Consider the following 16,541-nt stretch of genomic DNA (forward strand, 5'->3'; position numbering starts at 1 on the left):
AGCCTGCATCTTAGAGAACCTATAATAGAACAAGTTACTCAAGATAAAATACTCGTCATTCCAGAAAAAGCAGTCCAAATCTTTATAAAATTTGACTCAGAGAAATGTTTATCAACATATACACCAACTTTAATAACAATTCCACATCAGTGCGAAGTTTTTATCGGATCAAGAAAATTTACCAATGATATAAGAATAAAACATGGAAAACCGTTGATTCTTCCAGAACTTCTCCAGTAAATTCTAACATTCTGCCACAACAATCAACCAAAAATCAACATAAGTTCTATCGTTGTATATTATTGCTAGCCAATTTAATCCAATAAATGAAGTTTACCCAGACAATTCAACAAATTTCATGATAATGTTCATAATAACTATTATAATTTGCATCATTATCATGATTCTACTACTATTCTATAAATCCAAGATGCCATACTTATTAAAACTCCGAAGCAATAAGAAGATGAAATCCATTCAAACTACCCCTTCTGGAGAAGAACTTCAAGACCTAAAGCAAACCAGCCACTCCGTTATGTTTGCTACTTAAGGACGGAGGAGTTATATAGTCAAAAATGCCCAGTATATACACTTATTCGTCACTCACCTCTATTTTGCTAGATCAGCTTTTATATATTATAAATATATGTAATCGTAGTTTTAAGCTCATTCTTGATACCTGTAGTCTAAGTACATAATGTCACTCTGTATTTTTAATTATAATAAAAATTTAAAAAAATAAGATTTCCCCAAAAAATATATAATTACCGGGACTTGGAGTTATTTTTTTTTTCTTGTTATGTAGGTCTCATTCAAATAATGGATGTAATGATAATGAATTTTAATAAAAGAGATAATGTGACCCGTTAATAAGTAGGTATATAACGGATAAAAAAATGTATGTACGTGCTAAAAATATAAGTCTTTTCATTTCATCTTATGTAGCAAACTAGCATAACACATTTTTAAACATTTTTGTTATTTCTTTGCGCTGTCGTTCTTAATCTGAATAAATACAAATTTCTCTACACAACTAGAAAGACACATTTTTTTTTTATAATTGATAGTTTTTTAATTATCTGTTATTCTGTCTGTTACAAGATTCACGACTATAGCCTACTATTAAAATTAAAATAATTGGTAATTATTTTATGACAATTGTTTCTTACTAAGTCATTAAAAAAAAACCATAGTGTTATATATTTCTAAAAAAGAAGAAATAAGACAGATTTTTCTATTTAAAAATCTACAGGGAATTCCATTTAAAAAAACATAATTTTATTTTTTACCTAAAAATCCTAAACTATTTCAACACAACATAATATTATATATTCATATTCTAGAGAAAAAACAGTCATCAAAACTATTTTCTACTTTTTCAATATGTTAAATAACAACGGAGAAAAAAGGAGGTCCAAAAATAAGAAAAATTAAAATCACTCTGTAGGTTAAAAACTGTGACAAGTATCAAATTTTTGACAATAGCATATTTCGTTTTATAAAAAAGTTGCATATTAATGAAAAAACCGCATGTTTCTATCTCCTATAACAACCGAGATAACCTACAAAAGTATCCGAATATGAATACCCTATACAGCGCTATCGTAAAAAAGAACTTACACAAATATTAAAAAGATATTTTTGATCGAAATGTAATTCTTTTACACAACAATAGAAATTATATGACTTAAACGAAATAGGTCAGAAAGGAATGTAAAAATTACAGAATCGATTTATTATCCAGTTAAACAGAAATTGGTTGGCCGTAAGTTACTTCGCGCCTATTCCTTTTTCCCAATCCATTTACTAGAAAAGTGTTATGTTAAATATTTGAAATTCATTGCCCGGGACTTCTCAGCAGAAATTTAAAACCGAAGCGGCATGTTAAAGAAAATTTATTGCCCTTCCAAAAGATGTATCACAAGATATCTTTGCTGTTTGAAAAATTAAGTATATGCAAATATTGTATGGCTATCCAACCTACGGGGTATCGGTAAGGGAAACGCAGTTACAAATAAAACATGGCTGATTTTATAAAATGCTGAAAATCCTGAATAAACAAACTTAAAAAAATACTAAGACAAACAGAACCCCTTACTATTGAATACTGAGTATTAGTCGAGTAACAGTATTAACTCAGTCTGCTTCCGAGCATGGCAACGCAGCATATTAACATGGTTTTGATCATAATCTTGTAATTTTGCTTTAATTTGCGGAAAAAACCAATATAGTTTCATGTTATTAACTCGCCCAAAAACTCGACAAAACGAAATGCCTGGTTTGCTTTAGGTCTCGAAGTTCTTTTCCAGAAGGGGTGGTTTGAATGGATGTCATCTTATTGCTTCAGAGTTTTAATAAGTATGGCATCTTGGATTTGTAGAATAATAGTAGAATCATGATAATAATGCAAATTATAACAGTTATTATAAACATTATCATGAAATTTGTTGAATAATCTAGGTAAACTTCATTTATAAGATTTAATTGACTAGCAAGATCCTTTAATCGATACACTTCATTAAAGTCGATAGAACTTATGTTGATTTTTGGTTGATGTTGTAGTAAAATGTTAGAAGTTCTTGAAGAATCAACAGTTTTCCATGTTTTATTCTTATATCATTGGTAAATTTTTTTGATCCAATGGAAACTTCGCGCTGGTGTGTAATTGTTATTAAAGTTGGTGTATATATTGATAAATATTTCTCTAAGCCACATTTTATGAAGATTTGAACTGTCGACCACAAGGCACCACAAGGTGGGGGACAATACTCCTCCCTGCGGGCAGCCCCTAGCCGCAAACGTTTCGACAATCTCGTTGTTGAGCTGGGCAGTTAAATGACGTTTCGAGAGCATGGCCACTATCCAGCTAACCAAACAGGGTTCTAAGCCGCGGCTCTCGAGTGCTTGGCAGATTAATGCGAAAGGGGTGTTGTCGAACGCCCCTTCAATGTCTAGAAACGCACCCAGACAGGCCTTGCCACTACCCAGAGTACCCTCCACCTTCCTCACGAGGTGGTGTAGGGCTAGGTCCGTGGATTTGATAGGCGTATTTGTTGACCAGGATACTTTCCTTAAGGTACCGATCAATCAGCCTCTCCATCGCCTTCAGCATAAAACTGGTAAGGCTGATAGTTCGGTACAATTTGGGATCTGTAAACTCGCTTTGTCCGGGTTTCGGAATGAAGACGACTTTCATTTGACGTCATAACTTTGGGACGTAGCCCTGAGCAAGGGACGTCCTGAATAGGCTGACTATGTGTGGGGTTAGTACTTCTAACCCATTTTGCAAAAAGCATGGAGATTTGAAGGGGGCGAATGTCTTGATTGCCCATTTCACCCTCTCGTAGGTAATTATTTATTCTTCTAGTAGTCTTGAACTCTAAGCGAATCGGAGCCCGTGAACAGCTAGAAGGATCGCGAGATGAGTTGGAGTCTGGGAAGTGAGTGCGCAGCATGACCTCCAGTGAATCCCGCTCATTGGTAGTGAAGCCGCCATCGGAAGTGACAGCGACCCCAATTTAGTTCCAGGTTCCTTGGACAGTACTTGCAGTCGTGCTGCGGAGGGTGTGTTTTCCATGTCATCGCAGAACCGCCTCCAGCACTGTCTTTTGGAATCCCTGAGTGTCTTTTTGTATTGCCTTTGAGCTGCGTGGAACGCATCCCAGTCAGTGCCAAGCTTAGTGCGCTCAGCCCTGCGAAGGAGCCGACGCGTAGTGTCACGGTGCTTTTCCGTGTTACTGTTCCATCAGGCATTCTTGGCATTGGCGGGTCTCCGTCTGAGGGGACAGCTGCTCTCGAATGCCGCGACTATCGCACGAGTCAGGTTGACATCGTCCCGATCTCTGTGTCGGCCGGAAGTGTGTACCTTGCCGGCATGTCCGCAAGACCACCGACTAGTTCCTCTCGAAAGTGGTCCCAGTGGCACCTTGGATTTCTGTAGGCTAGGGTATCGCACCGAGCCTGCTTTTTTAATTCAAAAGTGTGGTCACTGTGGTCCGATATTGTGACCTCAAGTGACACTCTCTATGAGCTGAAAAGGTTCACAGTACGAGGTGAACAGATAGTAAGGTCAATAATTGTTTGATTTGTTAGTAGTATTATTTATTAAAATCTTAGAGCTTAAAACATTATATGAGTTATAATATAACGTTTTAAGCTCTATTATTATTTTTTCTAATTGTGTTTGTATGATATCTATATTTACTAACATTTCCTAATTTAATCGGAAGTATAGGATTTTTAATTCTTGTAAGTGGGGCAACTTTACTGCTGATTATAGGAAGTAGAATGGCCAACATCAGAGTTGTCTTCATTGGGGTCATCATTTTCGTGTAAAGGAAAATTTCCTTTAGTTTTAGGTCTCCTTGCAAATGCTTTATGTTATACTCCTTTTTTTGTTAATAATTTTATTGACTCATTTAATTCTGTTTTTTCAAATTTGGGTAATGCTTTACTTCGAAATTTGGTTTTAATATAAGTCGGTGTATTGATTTCGTATTTAGGGGGTTCTTTACGTTTTTCATTTCTTTTGTCTATAATATTTTTCATAATTTCTTAAATTGATTCAGATATTTTAGCATAGGTCTTTTTGAAAATTTTCTTATGATTTTGTATATAGTCTAAGATTATTACATGATCATTAAGATCAAACAGTTTAGTGTTATTTATATGTCCTTTAATTATTTCAAACGGAGTAAATTTTATAACATTATGAATGAAATTATTATATCGTAATAAAGCTCTTAAAACTAAAGCTTTTTTAATTGTTTTGTAGTAAATTTGTTTATTTTGGAAATTTGGATTAAACTTATTATTGTTTGGATAATGATTCTAATTACCATAAAATTATAAAATTAAATTATATTAATAAAATTTTTATTTTTATTAGAGTAATTTTTAGTATTATTAATATTACTATTGATATTATGATCTTTCGAAATTTTCGAATTTGATTACATACGCCATCGCATCTTCTAAAGAGTCTGGTTTTATAAGATGCATGTTTTCTAAAGAGTTTCAGTACAACCAACAATAAAAGTATTTAATTCTGTTTTATCGTGAGGTTTAATTTGATAGGTCCTTTCTTGAACTGATATTGTAAAATCGATTCTTATTTATTGAGCAACACTGCTTGTTAAAAGTTACTGTTTTCAAAATTAATTAAGTTTTAATTTTTGAAGGGTCTTGCTCTGGTTAATTCATGGATTAAACAGTCAAGATCGCGTCTATCTGAGAAGCATTGTATTAAAGAGGTTTTTAAATCTTGCCAGCTTAATATTTCTGTTCTGTTACCTACTAAAACTTCAGCTCTAGGTACCAATTAATTTTTCTTAGAAAGATTTAAAAATGTATATCATTAATTCGTCGTCATTTAAAGGACGATAACTATTACAAACACTATCACATCTAGAAATGAATTTGTATAGGGTATTAACATTACCATCATATGGTTTAATGTTATCTAATTTTAATTGAAATAAATCCCAGTTTACTTTAGGTTTTTCTAAGGCTACTTGGGTTGTCATTTTACAATTTTTAAATTACTTAATTTAATTTAATATATCGTTATCTGAGTCAGTATCTGACATAAATCTTAAAAACGTAATTTTGATCAATTCACTTGATTTAACTTAAAATTAATGCAACCAATTCGCAACAAAAATAGTTATTTGTGCTATACATATACTAATCAATTTACATTTAATATGTAAGAACTTAATAAATTATCCTTATTAAAACCTTAAACAGAGGGTAAAATAAGGGCAAAAAGGAAGTGGCACTTACCTTTCTCAATTATACTATTACTGTGTCCATACACCACGTCTAGACCACACGTTTCTTCTTTTTGGACTATGTCTGAAGGGGTTGAGACTCCACGTTAAAGGGTTTCTTGTCCACGATGGAAAGCACTTTTCAACGGACACAATCCTACCGACTGCGCCAATTATATATTTTGTGGTGAAATTCTTATTTTTAAATATTTTTATTATAATTAAAAATACAGAGTGACTGTACTTAGACTATAGGTATAAAGAATGAGCCTAAAAACTAGGATTACATATATTTATAATATATAAAAGCTAATCTAGCAAAATAAAGATGACTCTTGAATCAGTTTATATACTGGGCGTTTTTGTCTATATAACTTGTGCTAGTGTCCTTTTTTGCCACAGTGATATAAAAACCTGTTGTTTTTGTCTGTTTTCTAGTGAAATTAGCTTTAGTAATGTTGTAAATAACATTACATCCTAAAAAGTTTTGTCTCTATGTAAGCTAGGGTAAAGCGCTACTATGCGAGTGCTGTTGCCACGTTGACGTAAACATCTAGACAAAACATTTAAGTGCGCCATGGGAAAAAATGATGATAGTGGCGAGGAAGATCCTTTGTGTAAAACGTGTAACAGTAAAAGAAAACGAACAAGGTCTGTTTTATGAAGAAAAATGCCAATCCTGGTACCATGTAAATTATGTTGGTATAACTTGTGAACAATATAAGAAAATGGCTAAAGAAATCCTAGATATTCTAATTGGTATATGTCCTACATGAAATGCACAAAAATAGATAATGAAATTGAATAAGTGAATGTAAAGTAAAAAAAAATGGATTTAATCGTCGCGAAGTGATACGCACAAGTCTCTTACCTGATAAAGCTACTAAATCGGACTTGGCTACTAGAATGGCGATTACTCAATTCATCACCCACACACGATTAATCAAGTATTTGGGTTGAATCAAAAAATTAATGGTTCCGAAATCTCAACACAAGAAACAACGCGGACGGTACCGTCACTCACACCGGAGTCCGTTCTCATTCTTTTTCCCCAATCAAATTGGGCTTGCCAAATTTATCACTTATGGGCATGCTCGATGCAAAAAAAGACGATCTGTCCGTATATTTAAAAGAAATCATACAGAGCGATACTGTATATTAGATGCGATAAAAAAGTAAATTTTGCATTATTATTTTGAATATAGATATGTGCTGAAACTAATATTAAAATGCATTTATTTTCAATGTTCTACCCACTTAATAGTCTCCAATAATTTACCAAAAAAGAATCAAATACAATAAAATAAAATAAAGAGTTCTAAACACTACACGTAAAAAATAACTAGAAGAACTAATGAAAATAGAAACATGCATTCGTAAAATCAAGAGTCTCTGCGACAAGTGTCAGGCAAAAGTGACTAGCATGTCAGAGAATATCAAATGTTTAGCCAAGCCGAATCCGAGGCCAACTTATACGCAAGTGTAAGTTGATAAGATAAGCAAATGTCAACAGGGCAAGGAATGGCAAGACCCTCAAATGTTCCAAACTTAATAATCAAGCCAAAAATAAGCAAGACGTACAAAAATCTTTTCAAGATATTCAAAAAATTAAACCAATGAATATTGGTAACCCCAATATTCATTGGTTTAATTTTAATTATTAACATTAAAAGTTATGAGAGAGACAGCAAGTAAAAAGTTCGGAAAAAACTATGACATTATTGACTTCCAAAAAAATTTACAGATAAAGATACTTGGATGTTAGTTACTTAGGGAACTACAGTGAAAGGCAGTGGCGGCTCGTGGTTAGGTGAGAGATGCGTTCTGCACATTCATCGATAAAATATAAAAGATTGCAAAAAAGGGGAGAAACGCGGAGAAATCAAAGATGTTTTTTTAAACTAGACAAAATTAAACTTTTCCTTATAGCTTTCATTAAATGGTGTTTATATAGGTATTCTTATTAAAAAAAACTAGTATTAAGTCCAGATATGTGTCTAAAAACAGCCCCTTTTTGACATTTTACCTTCCAAAAATATATCAAATAAACATAAAAAGAACATGCAACTTATGAACAACAACTTATATTATATATATATATATATATATATATATATATTTTTAAATTTATATTTATAATTACATCGTAACCTATAATAGTTATTTTTTGAAGATTAAGTTTATTCTTCGATTTTTTTTGGCTGCAAATTTGTCTATAACCATCTCGTTGAAGTTTACAATTTGCGTGACGATTTGCTTTTCCATTGAAAGCATCGATAGTGCTACCAGACGTTCTTCCACCATAGAATTACGTAAAAATGTTTTGATGCGCTTTAAAGTGGAGAAAGAACGTTCGGCTTCAGCTGTCGACATCGGAATAGTTATGAGTATTTCCAAGAGCTTTTTAGTTTCTGGAAATGTATCGGTCAAATTATTTTCTATGAGTAATTTTAAAAAAGGTATTGCTCCTTGTATCTCCCTGCAGTCTGGTCTGGAATAAATCACTGAAAGCTCTGTTTTTAAACGCTCCTTATCAAAATTGGGGTATGAATCGCAAGTTACTTTTAATTTTTCATCAGGAAAATAATTAATATAGCTAGCGAACTGGTCAGAATTCAGCAATGAAGCAGCTAATAAATGATTTTTAAAATGAAATCTATCCTTAGCGCAATTAATAATTATGTCACAAACTTCCAACGCAGCAATACGGTGATCGAATTGACTGTCATATTTTCTTTTTCTTTTAGGAGGTCCTACTTCACATTCAAGCAAGGATGCAATATCTTTGGCTTCATTAATAATTTCGTCAATTGAACTTCTTACTGTCGTAATGCTCTGCTCAAAAACTTGTATTTTGTGGTTGATTTCTACAGGATCAATTTTTCGTTTTTGTAATTCATTGTACAGGATATCGGTGTGTGGCATAATACGGTGAAAAAATGTTAGCCAGAAAATAAACTTTGAATCCTGTAACATTCTTCTTATTGAGGAAGCTGCGGTACATGCCATTGAGTTAATAAATGAATTTTCTATTTCTTCCATGCATTCAAGCATAGATTCCCGATATTCAAATACGATGTTAACTGTTCTAATATTAAAATTCCAACGTGTTGGTGCTCCGTGGGGAATTCTTTTCCCAACAATTCTATTAAGCACAGCTACGCGCTGCGGAGAATTTTTAAAAAATAAAGGAATTTCCTGAAGATTGCCAAAAAAAACTCGAACTTGGGAGCTCTCAGATGCTGCCTTAGACATTATTAAATTCAACTGGTGCGCATAGCAGTGTACAAAATGAGCAAATTTGTACTGATCTTTAATTCGCGCCTGAACACCAGTATTTCTGCCACTCATTACTGCTGCTCCATCGTAGCTTTGAGCTATCAACTTATCCTTAGAATTTTCTAAAATCGGGTCTAAGACACTGCGAATATCAGCAGTCAAACTTTCTGCATTTAAATTTTGTGGCTCCAAATAAGTCCAGAACCGTTCAACCGGATCCCCATTTTGGATATACATATCTAAAAATTACAACCATTTGAGATTTGGCTGACACATCCGTTGTTTCATCTGCTATAACGGAAATATATGGAGCTGTGCGAATCTCGTCTAAAATTTTTTCGTGGCAAACTTCCAATATACAATCCAAAATGTCATTTTGAATATCTTTTGATATACCTTTAAATACACTTGAGTCTTTTAAATGTTCCGCCACTGTTTTATCAAGTTCAGCTGTAAAATTTATCAGACCACGAAAAATACCTGGGTTTTCCGATGTCAAAGTTTCATCGTGGCCCCTAAGCGCAAGCTCGAATAATCCACAAAATTTTATACAGTCAATAATTTTAGATAACACATACCTGTTTTTTGTTACATTCTCGTTATATAATCGAATATTTGTCCAATAGGCACTGTCCAACTTTTCACGAATATTAACACTACCCAACAAACCTAGATTCATTACATTGTTTAAATGATTTCTTGATGATTCGTGGCGTTTAATTTTTTCACTTAGATGCACCAGGTCAGTTACACCAACTACAGTCCAAGATTTGTCCCCACCAAATAAAAGACACGGAAAACAAAAAAGAGCATTTTTTTATTACATCCGCATATCCAGTTATTTCTAGCATAAATATCTGGAGTAAAAATTCTTTTATATATATAATTTTATATATTGTGTATGTATAATTTGATAATTATATTAATCAAATTATACACCACATTCATTTTCAGAGTATAGAGATCAGCTGACACAGCACAACACACAACGCAAAAAAAACAATTAACTACTAAATGCAAAACCGTCAACAGTCAGCAGAATTACTGCAACTGTTTGCAGCTCCGTTCCGACTTAAAATTCGCTATCTAAACTTATGGCGAAGTGCGGTGCGGGGCGAGGAAAAGGGCTTAACGCGGAGCACAGAACTCGAATGTGGTCCAGCTAGGTTGCGTTAATGGCATTGCAACTGTAGTGATTGGCATGCCAACAGTTTTTACTTGGCCGACTGTAATAATCAGGTGTTCGTTCGGGGCGCGTTGGAGCGCGGATTGAAGGCATTGAGACCTACTATATGGCGTTCTCGGCCGAAAATATACAGTTTTATTATTTTGTTAGGTTTTAATTTTATTTTACTTAGAAAAATATTAAATAATTTCAAAAATAGTTAATCTGTATGAAAATGTTGGGGGTTCTGCAGCTCTGCAGCTCTTATGCACTAGCCGCCCCTGAGTGAAAGTGATGCGGAAGCCATAATAAATATATTACGTATTACATATTACATATTACATATTACATATAACTTATATTAAAACCTTTAAGACAAAAAAATCTATGCAGAGTGTTCCTCTGGACTCTTTCACAGGTTTTGGTTTTTTCACATTATTTATAAAAAATTAAATGGATTGGGAAAGATATCCAGTATATGAAAACATATGTATACTTAAACGTTTTAAGTGCCAACAATATAACCATAAATCTAATGACTGTCCTAATAAATTAGTATGTTGTATTTGTACTAAAGAACATGAAACAAAAGACTTTGCTAGGCAGAACCAGAAGCCAAAGTCTAAATACTGTGACATAGCAAATGTTCTACAAGTAATAACATTCATTACAAGGCAAGTGACATGGAATGACCTACATACCAATATCCTCTAGAGAATGCAAGATCAAAAATTAATTATGGCTGACCTAACAAATAAGTTATTAAATACTATACCTGACTTAGTAAATACTAGACTAAAAATGAGTTAAAGGTAAACATTCAATATAAGGGAATAAATATTCTGCGTATAAGCACTAGAGGTCTACAGTCTAATTTTAGCAATTTATTTTTGTTTTTAGAAACATACTATATTAATAACTATTGTCATTATTCTGGTGGAATGTTATAAATTAGAGTCTGTATTAGCTTTTTGGATTACAGGTTATGCAACATATTATAATAATGGTCGCTATAACTGTTTTGATGAGAATTCTTATCTTCTTAAAGTCAAATTTAATTACAAATTCGAATTTGTGAACTACAAGCTACCACTCTCACACTCTCAGAAGTTACCGTAAGAAAAATTCATTACACAAGCTAAAAAAATCTTAATTATGATATCACATCATATAAGCCGCCACCACCGAATGTACATAACTTTATAAATGATTTAAATCTATTTTTTGAACAAAAAACAAATAGTAGTAGGAATTTTGAGGTGTTCTTGAGTAATATAAATAATAATCTTCTTAATAAAGAGAGCGCTAATGTAAATAAAGATATCTATTTATCCAGCATATTTTTGCATGGACTTGTGCCATTTTGTCAAGAAGTTGCAAAGGAAAAAAGTGAGACAAGCCTCGACAACATTTTTTTACTAGATAAAAACAAAACAAATTCTAGCAAAATTTGTTGTAGAGCATGATATAACTAATCATTTCCCTCTGATGTTGCACTTTTGAGATAACTGTATATCTAGTTCAAAATCACCCCATTCTCAAAAAAACCTAAATCATATTGACATGAATAAATTAAACATTCTTAAAACTGAAAAACGATAAACTGTATGCATACTTTCAGTTAAAGTCAACCACAAGAAACCACAAATTACTTACTAAAGGAACTCAATACAATAATAGGAAAATCTAAAAGTGTAAACCATATATTTAAAAATAATTATAGCAAATTCAAACCGTGGATTACTAATGATATAATAAATTCGATAAAAAACCCTGACAAGATGAAAAAAGCCATCAAACTATTATTTATATCTTTTAATAATACTGAAGTATAAGGAATACAGAAATCGCCTGAACAAAATTATACAATTTACAAAGGTACTATAAAAATATGATACTATAATATAAATATATAAAATAAACTATAAACAATACTATAAAAATAAATTTAATCAAAATTCATAGAACATAAAAATGATTTATAATTTGACAAATGAGCAAAAATCAAAAGCCATTATAAACTGCATAAAAGATGAAAAAAATAACAAAATCTTCGAAGAGAAATCAATTGCTAATTATAAAAATATTTTTTTTACAAACATAAGTAAACAAAGGTCTCCAAAGATAAAGCGCAAAATACTATTCCTTTTCCATTGTCGAATAGTCCACCCTTCTCCTATTATTTTTAAAGCCAACAAGTTTATATAACATATTAAGAGTTTAAAAAATAATTGCTACTGACTTTTAAAATTCTTAAACAATTACACGTCTATATTTTAAAGTCCTTAGTTCATATAATTAATTTGATTTTTAAAACACGAAAAGTCCTAATACACTTTAAGACTCCTGTAGTGACACCAATATAAAAAGCTGAAGACAATATAGGTAACTATAGACCAATAAGCGTCATCTCAAATCTGGAAAAAATATTTGAAAAATGTCTTAAAATGTCCTAAATTCAAATAATTTACATTCAAAAAATCTATTTGGTTTTAGGCCAGATATGAGTACGTCACATGCAATTTATGAGCTGGTCTCAAGAATAATATATCACTTAAATAAAGGTACACACACAAAGAAAGCAGGTTTCCTGCTTACTGGCAGTCTGCGCTTATAAACGTCAATAATTTAGTGCGCTTTTAAATGTTCCCGCACATAGACAAAGCCGGTCGGAACTTGTTGCAAGCGTTAATCGGCGCCGACTCTTTTACCGGAATGAATTTTCAGTTCTTGGTCGTTTATTTTCGGAGCCGAGCGTGCGTTATTAGTGCATAAAATTTTTTTAATACATTGTGATAATGGACGTAGAAAGTCTGATCTCTGCTGTTTTTGCAAGGCCTGCACTCTGGAATAAACGGCTAAGGTCTCACTCTATAGAAATGTATTCCAACGTTTGTGGAATGAAATAGTAGCTGAAATGGAAGTAAATGCTAAATTTCCATTAATAATAATAGTTTATATTTCCAATGTTTAAGGAAAAATACATTTTACTTATATGTGTTTATTAAATAAATATAAAAACCAGGCAAAAGGGCCTTATAATAAAAACGAAACTGTTTAATTGCGATAATTCAGTGGATTATTAGAAAAAAAGTTGGTAAGTGTATTGGTAAATTGTTTTAGCTGTATTTGGTGGTTTCCCAGCACTTTGATTTTCACGATTTCTTTGCTCGATGTCTACATCAGTTAACTGTCTTGAAACATTTTCTAGACAGTTAACATCAGACAGCAAACTATCAAGAATGGTGTTATGTTGAATACAAATGCATTTAATAATGTTATCTGCCACAAGTATATATGTTTCGATCGGTTTGGACAAGATACGCCATTTTGCAGTTAGTATTCCAAAAGTATATTCGATTGTTTTTCAAGCTCTGGAGAGTCTGTTGTTAAAGCATTCTTGATCAATAGGCAAATTTTTTCCATCAAAAGGTTTCAGTAAAAATTCTAAAAGTGGATAAGCTTCATCCCCTATAAAAACATAAGGTGCCTTCGTATTTGTGCCTGGAAGGTCAGAAGGTTCAGTTAATTTGATTTTTTTTGTGGTTAATAATTTATAAAAATCTGAGAACTGGAAAATTCCGCCGTCACTTTGTTTTCCATAAGCATCTACGTCTATAGCAATCAGTTTGTAATTGGCATCTGCAATTGCTTGAAGTACAACAGAAAAATATTTTTTATAGTTTAAAAACACAGACCCAGAATTTTTTGGACAAATAACGCGGACATGTTTTCCATCAATGGCACTTATTACGTGGGGAAAGTTCCATATATTGTAAAAGTCTTCAGCCATCATTTTAAAAGTTTCTTTTGTTGGAATAGGCATATGTTCGGGCTGCAACTCAGGCTATATTAGCACTAGAGTTTCAGCTATAATACGTCCTGCAGTTGAGGCTCCCATTCGAAAAGAAAAGCTTAGAGAATTAAAGTCCTTAGTACTGTCATTCAGAGGGCGTGTGCAACAACTTGTTGAAGAATATACATACACACTTGATTCATATTCTGTACCAACTGCTCAAGTTTCTCCGTATGCTGGAAGTTCATATTCTTCCTCATCCACGTACACTCCACAAGTTACGCAGCCTTTTGCACAACATACGAATTTTTCAACTACAATCTATGATAAATCTGCAGGATAAACATTATCAAACGATTTTATTAACCTTTAGATAGATAGAGTATTTTGAATGATTGTCAATAATTTTTTTAGAAAGTTTTGTTACAATTATGCGTTGGATTAATAAATGGTATTTTAATAAAAATGAATATTTTTACTCACCTAATAGTAATCACAAGTCTTTCTTCAGGAAGAATTGCACCATGTTTTCGTTAGGTGTTGTTCAGCTTTTTCCAAAATATAATTAAATGTATTTAATGTCATTCTCATGTAATTAAAAAAACCGTCCTTCATGAATTTTGAGCATTAGAAATAAGTGATGATATTCACCATAAACTAAACGCTCTTTATTTAGCGGATGTATTCCTTGCCTTGATCCTCGCATTCGTAAAAAAATATTTTCCAGAAGCAACAATTCTTCATCGGAGGATAAACTGGACATCTTGCCTTCACAAAGTCTGCTTTATACTGGCGGATAACCAGCTTTCTTTATGTACGTACCAGGTGGAAAACCGTTCGCTTCTTACTCAAACTCATGTAGCATAGAACTACATTGTAAGAATAATTTTTAATAAATCAAGACTTAATCCAACAAATCAACAATTCTCTTTAAAAATAAAGGATAAAAAACCTTATATATCCCTACAGTGTATAGTCTTGTACATAATAGTAAACACTTAAAATCAAAGTAATCTAAATATTGTGCAATCCAAATGTGTGACTTAAATTAACATTTTATGACTTGTCTGGCATTTAAATTTTACAACTTGACTGGCAAACATTAAAAATGTAGAAAAAAAAATTAAAAATTTAATTTTCTGTTCGAAAACTATTGCTCAAAAAACCGTCTTTTTCTAGAGGTCTTTCTTTTAACCAATTACATAGTTGTGTTTATATTGTATCTAAACCCGATTATGAATAGCATCTTCAAATATCATTATAAGACACACAAATTAATTTATTATTACTTTTTTTATTATTGTACAACTTTGAATTTTAAATAAAAATTCCACACAGCTCAATGTCTCTTTAACAATTAAGCTTTTGGCAATGTCGGAAACTTTTGTCCAAATTCTTTTTTTAGCAGCAGATTCGTCATTATACAATATTATATAATACGAGTACACATACTCCACATATGTGACAATTAGAAAAGTTTACAAATAACTTGGAAAAAAGTCAATTTTTCGGTGAGTTTTCTTAGGTCCGAATATACTAAGTTATCTTATATTAAAATGTGATTTTACTTTTATTCTCTGTCTTTTCTGTTATTCTTTTAAACCAATTAAACATAAATGTACAAAAAAAGCACTTCAAATTAAAACCATAGTCCAGTAATATCTGGGTTAATTAAACGTCTGCTACTGGTCATTGTCTAGGGATCACCTAGTTGGGACAATATCAATAAACAACACTAGACCCCTCGAACAAATTCAATTTTGTTTTATACTGAAACGAATCCAGTTAGACCCCTAACAAAACCATACCTACTCTTAAATGTCTTTTATTTTGTTTACTATGTAATTATCTTTAGAGGGTCCCGTCAGGACCCGAAATTTCCATTTCACTATAAACTTGTATTAAAAAAAAAAAAGAAGGAGGAAGCTTTTTAGTGGAAGAATTAAATTTTCAGGCACGTCGGTGTAGCGGCCGTTAAGTGTCACTGTCCGAAGGCTTTTACAGGAAACACCTGCGAGACCTCTGTAGAACAGGCCAATTTTAAAGGTAAGGTGAAAAACAATTTGTTTTTTTTTAGTGAGGTTTTTTTTTTAAGTAATTTGTGCAGTAGTTAGTACTTAAGTTAAAGTTTTAAATGAATTTAGATTACAGTTAATCAAACATAGAATATATCAACTTCTAAACTATTTGCTTCTCTAAAATACGGAATCGGTAAAAACGATCAAATAATATTAATAAGTTATTATTTTTCTGATAGTGGATTTTATATTGTTTTAATTTTTAGTATCAAATGATAACTATTCCTTTTTATTTTCTATCACCGAAAGAACTTGATCTCTTTAAGCGCAAATAATATGCTTAAGGCAAACTATTTAAAAAAGAAACAGAATAACTCGTATATGCAAGTTATATCTACTACTAATATAAATTATAAGATGCCTAATAAGTTTAAATAGTAAAAAGGGTAAAAAAATATTAAATTATGTGTTGGTAAATATCCAAAACGTTACAAATTTTTTCAAAATAATTT

The 16,541-nt window shown here is 32.0% G+C and overlaps 1 protein-coding gene across 1 annotated transcript in view; it reads left to right on the plus strand.

Moving 5' to 3' along the window:
- LOC126742453 (uncharacterized) overlaps positions 1–16,541 on the plus strand; it is a 1,408,556-nt gene that overhangs the window by 978,617 nt on the left and 413,398 nt on the right. Inside the window, exon 9 of the mRNA XM_050449100.1 lies at positions 15,966–16,057. Coding sequence (XP_050305057.1) covers positions 15,966–16,057 — 92 coding nt within the window. The remainder of the gene's footprint in view (positions 1–15,965; positions 16,058–16,541) is intronic.

Source organism: Anthonomus grandis, chromosome 11 (genome assembly GCF_022605725.1).
Source record: "Anthonomus grandis grandis chromosome 11, icAntGran1.3, whole genome shotgun sequence".
NCBI lineage: Eukaryota > Metazoa > Arthropoda > Insecta > Coleoptera > Curculionidae > Anthonomus > Anthonomus grandis.